The sequence below is a fragment of the Quercus robur genome, chromosome 2 (assembly GCF_932294415.1).
Source record: "Quercus robur chromosome 2, dhQueRobu3.1, whole genome shotgun sequence".
Lineage (NCBI taxonomy): Eukaryota > Viridiplantae > Streptophyta > Magnoliopsida > Fagales > Fagaceae > Quercus > Quercus robur.
Window position 1 is genome coordinate 38,460,108 of NC_065535.1, and position 9,058 is coordinate 38,469,165.

General features: G+C 34.6%; 1 protein-coding gene across 3 annotated transcripts; it reads left to right on the forward strand.

Annotated features, from left to right (window-relative positions):
* The first annotated feature begins 249 nt into the window (after nt 1-249).
* LOC126713614 (uncharacterized) lies at nt 250-7,508 on the forward strand. Of its 3 annotated transcripts, XR_007651387.1 has the most exons (10): nt 250-412; nt 632-754; nt 856-936; nt 1,018-1,106; nt 1,235-1,309; nt 2,838-2,899; nt 2,978-3,037; nt 4,737-4,949; nt 5,797-5,873; nt 7,001-7,508. XR_007651387.1 is itself a non-coding variant. In XM_050413411.1 (9 exons), the coding sequence occupies exons 2-9, from the start codon at nt 632-634 to the stop codon at nt 7,078-7,080; spliced, it is 783 nt and encodes a 260-aa protein (XP_050269368.1). In that variant the 5' UTR covers nt 251-412; the 3' UTR covers nt 7,081-7,508. The 3 variants fall into 3 exon arrangements, 2 of the variants coding, with proteins under 2 accessions (XP_050269368.1, XP_050269369.1); XM_050413411.1 differs by lacking the exon at nt 5,797-5,873 and having other exon boundaries at nt 251-412; XM_050413412.1 differs by lacking the exons at nt 250-412; nt 5,797-5,873 and adding an exon at nt 419-565.
* Nucleotides 7,509-9,058: the final 1,550 nt, after the last annotated feature.

The window sequence follows — 9,058 nt, forward strand, 5'->3', positions numbered from 1 at the left end:
AACAAAATGTGATGGGACATCTACCATTTATACTTGAAAATCTGGTATGTATATTACATTTTTAGCCAAACTATGAACAACCCTATTATCTTTTTTCTAAATATGAGAATACAACAATTTTACAAAATTGTTAGCAAATACTTACATATCTTCAACCAGTAAACCGTTGGTGATAAGCCAAGTGGTCAAATCAAATGGTTCAATCCAATCTATTTCCCAAACTACTATTAAAAAATAAATAAATAAATAAATGGGCAGGGAAGGGATTCAAAAAATTGCGTGTGAAAAAGAAAAGGAAAAAGTAGGAAAATACAGGTATGTCCCCGTTGCCGTGAAAGAAAGGGAAAATCACCTGCACTGCCCCTGCGAGTGAGTTTAATAAGGCGGTTTCATTGCCGAAACGACCGCCATCGTAAGCCCTACCTATCAATCTCTCTCTCCTTTAAAAATTAAAATCATTCTCTCTCTCTCTCTCTCTCTCTAGTTAGTTTAGTTACTCGTATAAAGGAAAAAAAAAAAAAAAGGAATATCATTCATTCTCTCAGAGACTCTTTCTTCTTTCAAGGTAATTAATCTCAAACCCTAACCCTAAACCTTTCTTGAGATTTTACGTTTCATGCGATCTGTGCAGATGGATCGGTATCAGAGGGTGGAGAAGCCGAGAGCGGAGACGCCAATGAACGAGAACGAGATTCGCATCACCACTCAGGGCAGGATGAGGAACTACATTACCTATGCCACCACTCTGCTCCAGGTCTAGAAATGTTAGCCATTGCTGGAGAAATAATAATAAATAAATAAAATTCAATGTTTTTATCTTACTGTTTTTCATTTGATGTCTCTTTCTTTAAACAGGAAAAAGGATCTAATGAAATTTCTCTGAAAGCCATGGGCAGAGCCATCAACAAAACTGTGATGATTGCTGAATTGATTAAGGTAGGCTTCCTTTTCCCTCTAGTATTAAGTGCCTGCTTGCAAATGTGTTTGTTTTTATTTTATTTTATTTTTCTTTTCCAGCGAAGAATCGCTGGTCTTCATCAGAATACTGCAATTGGTTCTACTGATATAACTGATGTGTGGGAGCCGCTAGAAGAGGGACTTCTTCCGTAAGAATCATATCATTCTCTCCTCCTACCCATCATTTAAAAAAAAAAAAAAAAATTTATTGATTCCTCTTCTGCTTGATAATAAAATTATTAATTATTTTGATGGCTGTTGAACCTGAACAATGCAGCCTGGAAACTACTCGCCATGTATCAATTATAACAATTACTTTGTCCAAGAAGGAACTAGATACATCCTCCACAGGGTATGTTAGTATTAAATTGTATCTAAAGCTTTTTGGTTAATTTCTTTTCTTATTTTAATCTTTAACTTGTAATGAACTGGGGTTTGTTCATACATGCCATAAATTTCAATGTCTCCTTTCTCTCTCTCTCTCTCTCTCTCTCTCTCTCTCTCTCACTCACACACACACACACACACACACACACAAAATTACCTTTTGCATATGCTAGGACCATGTTAGAAATCAAGCTGACTCAAAAAAGAAGACTGCAAGTTCTGTTTGGCATTCAGAACACTCAAATTGGCACTTGAGGACTCACTTTAAGTGCTGAGCGGCCCTTGAAGCTCAGAAGGCTTCCGAATACAACAGTTTCCTTGGGACTAGAGACTTGTTCCAACTGGTTGGCTTGAGTTTTAGAGCTCATATTAGGGTTAATACTAGTGATTGTGATTAATTGAGTTCAATTTTAAAAGTTAGTTAGAGTTGATTAATTCTAGTGCACGCATGAATTATTTAAGCACTTGCATGTTTTTTAGGATCAGTTAGGAGCCTATGCAATTATTCATCTTTAGCAGGTGTTAGAAAGGCCAACCAATAGGAGTGAGCCATGTGTGGCCAACATAATTAGAGCATGAGTTGTTTAAATAGATCTATGTAATCACTCATTTGAGATATGTGGACTAATAAACTTATTTCCTAGACTATTGCAGGGCTTGCTTGGAGATTTGAGACTCTCTCCAAGTAGTCTCACTTTGAAAAATGTGACTCTCCTGAAGAAGTCACAACCCATTCCATCACTCACCATATTCATACAATCATCCCACCATTCTCATGCTAACCAAATCCTGATCTCATTCCCTTGAAACCCTAGCATCTTTTCTCATCAAGATCTCATATCTAACCCTTCACCCATCACCACCCTAAGATCTAGCCAAATTCCCTAGATCTTTAAAAGCTTTAATGATTAATATTTTCAGCCTCTGGAGTGAAGTGTAAACTCACTTTCAGGCTTGTTATAGTTTTGAATTGTAGAGTAATTACATTATATTTATTATGGTGGATACTGACTTGACCTTATTTAAAAAAAAAAATACTGTTCTTCTTGTTCTGTTTTTGATTATATGCTGATTGTAGGACTTGATATGTATATATATATATATATATATATATTTTGAGTTCAACACAAGTGTTTGAAACTTTAGAATTGTAAATGGATCTATAGAGTCAATGACACAAGATATCTTAGCAATAATAGAAAATTATGGACACATTTCAGATAAGTCAGGTGACCATTGCTTTGACTTTCTTGGGCTTTGAAGAGCGTATGGGACTTTAAAAGAATATTGATGATGTGAAAGTAGTGTATTGTGAGCTACTATAGTTCCTGGTGAAACCCTGTTCCCGCTACATACATCTGTACGATTGATTGTCATACTCAACATTGTGTTCTTTAGGAAAGTAACTATTGTCAACGTATTATTTATTTTGTATTTTTTTAATGTCTGTGCCCTCTTGGTTATCATTGGATTACTTATGTATAATGCTCCAGGTACCAACCACCTATTCCGGCTGATCAAGTTAGGCCCTGGACTGAATATGAGTATGAAGGAGGTAAAGCATTAATATTTTTATATGATTTTAATCCTTTTAAAGCATATTAATTAATGTTACTTGTTCTTGAGGAATTAGAGGGCTCTCCTAGCATGCGTGGTAGAGGACGTGGTGGTCGAGGAAGGGGCAGAGGAAGAGGTTAGATATATTACTCTGCAATGATGCTTGATAATGATATTCTACTTTTTCCTGCTTTTTTATTTTTTTTCTTTGTTTGATTCTTTAATTTTTTGGACTTAAATTTTAACTCGTTGCGGAATTTCTGGTTTGAGTTATGAATCCTTTGAAGCATGTTATATTAGACCTAGCGCACAAGTGAATGGATTTTGACTTGTTGCTGATTGCAAATGTTTGGGTATATGTTATTTTAATAGGGTGTGCATGGTTTTAATCAATTTTTTTCTGGCTAGTTTTGTCAAATTATCTTAACTGAGTTGTAACTGCTTTTCACCATTCTGCTTGACTTAGTTCCACTAGTGCCATATTGATAATTAAGTTATTTACCACCCCTTGTATACATACTGTGTACATGGGTTGCACCTCTCCATGTTTTAATGAAATATGTACTTATATATGTATGCATATAAGTTATTTACCACCTTATCCTATCTTATAGCTTAGAGTTAAGGTTGTCAATGTCAAAATGTTGGAAGTTTTTGATAGGGACTCTTCAATACTGATTTTATAATGGTTAGAGATACAATGGGAATAAAAAGAAAATTTTAATTCTTATCTATGATTCTTTTAAATGTATTTCAAATATTACCAAAATCTATTTAACTCTCTAGATTTTACAGTAATGATAAGTATATATTTTTATCAGTAAATAAAATTTCATTAAAAATATAAGTAGAAAGAGATAAGCAAACGGGTTGTTAACTTTAGTGTCCCCCTAAATTTGAAATAAAGAATATAGAGTCCAATACTTCAAACAACTATTTAAACATGCCATCTGTGGACATCCAACTAAACAACACTCATAACAGTTAATAAATGGCCAAATGTTAACCCCTAGGGGTTGGCTCATGTGGTCTGGGCCTTGGGCTTGGTGGTATGCTCCCTCCAAGTCTAAGGTTTGAATGACTTACCTAATCCATGTGATGTGGGCATGTTACATGGGTCCGGGGTTTAACTGGGTAAAACAACAGGAAGCTCTGCATGATCTCTGGGTTCCTCATCATCAAAAAATAAATGGCCAAATGTTGAGCAGGTAATATGAATGTTTCATTACTGTTAATTGGTTTTCGTTTTTGGCCCCTTGCATTGAGGGCTCGTAAAATGAATATGGTGTGCATCCTTTTAGAAATAGATTGTCAATGTATTATTCTGATGTTTTCTGCATGCAAAACCAGTTTGTTCTGTTGGGTCTATGGCAGATGTCTGCAAATCTTGTCAATCATTGTCTGCTTATAATTGCCTAAAATATAATAGGTTTTTTTTCCTGTCCTAATATGTTAAAAGTGAAAAATTTTCTTGAGGAACTTCTCTGTGTTCATTTCTTCCTTTTGCCTTTGAAGTCTCGAAAATTGAAATGGCTGAGGCTGATAGTCTATGAAGCAATCAATGGTTTTACATTGAGATTCGGTGGTTTATTTTTTGTCTTTAATGGAGTAATAAAGTTCTCGTTCATGTTTATATTTTGTCAAGAAAATTTTCTTCCTAGAGAACTGCCATTTGCTCTTTGGCAGCCTGGAACAGTTTTTAGTTATCAATAACACATCAGTATATCTCACGTGCGCACACATGCACACACAAAAATAAATAGTTGACTTATGAATTAGCTATTAACTCGATTTTCTGATGAAATGATATCGACTGTGATTTATTTTATGTACAGGGAATTTTAACAATGGAGTTGTGGAGTATAATGGAGATGGTGGCTTTGATGGTGGGCGGGGGTATGGAGGTAGAGGACGAGGCCATGGAAGAAGTCGTGGCTATCGTGGGCGTGGAAGGGGCTATGGCGGTGGGATTTTTCAACAGGATTTTGGTGGTTATAATAACTATGGGAATAACTATGGAGGTGGGCCAGCCCCTGCACAAGGCCGCGGTATGCTTCATCTAATGTTACTTAATAGATTTTTTTTTTAATTGTTAATTTAATATATAATCCCATTAAATAGGGAAGAAATAACAAAGTTTTAAAGCTAATCATCTCACAAGTCACAAGTGACCACCCGCGCGTGAAAAAGCCTAATCAGTACTTATTTCATTCTTTTCCTTGTTTTTGGTTTAAGCTTGATACAGATGTATTGGTGCATAATATTTGTGATTTTTAAAAATTTTAATTTAATATATAAAATCCCATTAAATAGGGAAGAAATAGCAAAGTTTTAAAGCTTAATCATCTCACAACTCACAAGTGAACACCCGCGCATGAAAAAGTGTATTCAGTACTCATTTCATTCTTTTCATTTTTTTGGCTTTAAGCTTGATACGGATGGGATTGATGCATAATATTTGTGAGTTGTAGCCACAAGTTGTCTAGGTTTGGCATAATTAACTTTTATAATATTAGCAAAATACTTATCAAAAAATAAACTTTTATAATATTAGCAAAATGATTATGATGTTATTTCGACTCAAGTAAGATTACAATATACATTGTAAACCTTGTATACATTTTTATGATAAATGCATTGTTTACTATGGGGGAGGAGAGATTTAAACCCTAGACATTTCCGTTAGATGTTAATTGAGCTACAAGGCTCTTGGCCATTGTAAATCTCATATTACATGCATGGTTTACAAATTATAAATCTAATGCATGGTTTACAAATTATAAATCTAATACATGGTTTACAAATTATAAAATTTTGAAGTATAGAGAAATAGGGATTTATGTGTCTATTTTCCCGTTTGTTTTTTCACAAAAAGATGTGGCAATGAATGTGCAGGGGTTTAAGGGAAGGGAGAAGCCTAGTGTTGGTAAAAGCTTTATGTGCATAGACCTTTTGAAGCCTAGGCACAAAGCGTAAGCACATGGCTGATTGAATTAAAGCACACATTTTTCAAATATATTATATAATAATCTTTATTAAAAGATTCATAGCTTGTGATAAAAAAAAAAAAGAATTTGATAAACCAAAATAGTAAAATATTTTGTCTATTAGTTAAAATATATTGTGCAATATTTCAAAAAAATGCGTTGGTTCAAATTTTATTTGAGTTATTTCAATTTCTTAAAATTTATATAGTAAATCTGAAAATAATTACCAATGGATAATATGATAATAATATAGTAATATAAAATTTAAACATGACATTTTATATGATCCCCTTGTGCCTATGGGGTTCAAGTGATAGCCTAGTGGTGATGATGGTTGTTGTGGTCCCCAATGTCTATTGTTCGAATCCCATCTCCCCCACTATTTACTTATGGAAAAAAGGAAAATGTTGAAGTTGCAAACTTTTTTACAAAATTTTTTACAAACTGCTGATGTAGTGAGTAATTATTGATAAGTGGAAAAGTGATGTCAGTGGTGGGACTAGATGAGAACCAGTAAGAATTTGCCACATTAATAGTTTGTAAAAGTGTTGTAAAAAAGTTTGTTGCTTTGGCACTACTCTTAAAAAAATGATCCTCTTGTGCCTATAAAGATGCATAACTATGATAATTATGATTAAATGAAGTATCTGTTGAATCAAAATATAATCAATAAAACCAGAAAATCTCAAGAATAATAATTTTTTTTTGGGTGTAATACAACACCTACGTATAGTGTATTTATAATAAATCAATCCATATTACTTCCTTGAAGTCTGAATAGAAATAAATTTTAATGATTCAGTAAATGAGCTTCGCTTCTACCAAGCAAAGCACTTGGGCCTCTGAGCTTTAAGTGCATTTCAGTGCTGTAACGACTCAGGAGAAGCCTACTTTCTGTTATATAGCTCATAGAGCCGTTTGGCCTCCAGTGGACCTAATAACAATATAATAATGTTATTTATCAATGTATGTGTTGATTGAATTTGCCAAAATTTTCTGTGTATGTGCAATATGGTTTTGTCATTATTTTTTCTTGCCATTTGTATGTCAAATTATGTTATACTCTTTTTAGGTACTTTTTTTCTAAATCAAACCATTTTTGACTCTTGCAGGGCGTGGAAGAGGCAGGGGAAGAGGCCGTGGACGTGGTCGGGGTTTCAGATCAGATGGTCCTGTGCAGGCTGCTGCCTGAGTGCTAGACAAGGTATAAAATCTTGGTTGCTGAAAGTTCTGAATGCCTGCTCTCTTATTCTAGGGAAAAGAAAGAAAAAGGAAGAAGTATTGGATTTCACTAATGAATTTCTAGGCATATTAGTTATAGTGAGCTACTGCACGTTGTGTGGTGGCCTTGTTTTTGTAGTTTGAAGGTAGGCTAATTCTTATTTGATTGCTGACAACACTTCAAAGTTTTACACCTTTCTCTTTTAGGTAATAATAGGGCAGCACATTCTTTCATTTCTTTCGCAAAGGAGCAGAAGTTTTTACTATATTGTTAGGGTTTGGTGTTTTGTGTCATGAGCTCTTCTTTGGATCTTGGTTTTATGAGATAGAAAACTGTATGCCTACTTTAGATTTTATGAGTACGAAAGCATGGCACAGTCCTATAGGTTGTAGGCTTGAGTTTGGTGCATTTGTAAGTAGACTGGAGGTAAGGTTTAAAGTTAAAGCGCATTCAACATTTCTTTGAACATAACAGATATCCTCTTTGCAAGGATTGTGTTGCACTTTAGCCAAATGAATTGATGAACTCCTGAGCTGCTGCTGACTCATACCAAAGCTGTTCCTGAGTTTGGTAATCAAAGCAAGCGGTGTATTTAAAATATGTTCAACACTTCCATAAACCAAGTTTGGAAACATTAGGCTGAATCTAAACAGGGGGTTATAAATGGTTCAGGCGAAATATATTCACATGCCATTACCAATTATAGCCATGCCCAGTCAAAACGTTCCTTTTAGAAATGCAAAGCTAGGTATCATCAAGTGAAGTGCATGGTACTGCACTTTTTCAAAGAATTTGATTTTCTGTTAATGTAAGATAACTTGTTATTTATGGGGGAAAATAATTGGAAAAATTAAGTTTTGAAACATAAGAGAAGGTAATGCAAATGCATCATTGCGGCCTTGCAAACATACAGTGGCGTGGCGCTAAAACATTTCTGGTGAACAGAGCACAGCAGCCTTCCTATATAATCTAAAGTTGTATACTTGGGTAAATTTCATGCACCCGGAAGGGTTAGGAAGCACAATTTTCACCCTAGTGAACTACTCTTAGGCTTAGCCATGTGAGATGGCAACTCATTCACCTATTCTATTGATCTCAACTTCATAACATAAGCTAGTAGATAAACCAATCTGGGCAAGTGCCAGAAATGATTGGCCAGAAATGATTGTCTTTCTAAATGGAAAGGAAGAAGATACTGCTGCTACTTCGCCTCTATGTTGGACCCCTTACAATACAATAAAAAACAGCTTTGGTCACGTCTAGTAGTTACTGCCATGAACCGGTGGCATGCCAATGCTACGGATTCAGTTCTGGTGCCATGGGTGGAAAATTCTTCAAAATTAACTTTACACTCACCAGATCCAAGAAATGAGGATGAATGTTTACTTTTCACTTTCACTATAAAAAAAAAAATCACTTGCGCCCCTTTATAGGTATTGCTCTAAATCTCAATTCATGCATGAATCAAGGGGTTTCTCTTTTTTGCTTGAAGGAAAAATTATTATTATTTTACCAAAGGGAAAGAAGTAGCCACCAGAACCAAAGTTACAAATCTTAGCAGAACACAACTGAGATTTAAATAAAAAGAAGAAGAAAGAAGAATTGCACAAGCCAACTCATGGGCTGCTCAATTTGCAAACCTGCGAACCAAACAAAAGGATGGACAAGACATTTGATTGGTAATGGCTTGCTAAGGTAATTTGACAACAGTTTTGTGTGATTTAAATCGTCAAACATGTGGATCCCACTTTAAAAACTATATTTAGCAAGAGAACCCTAAATACAATTTTTAGAATACAATTTTCAATTCATATTATTTAAATCATGTATTTAGAGAACACATCAGGAGGTTTTTTCAGTTTTAAAAAACATAACTCAAGATTACTATTCATTAATATATTATTATTTCATTCACATTCCCCCCTCTCTCTCTCTCTCTCTCTCTCTC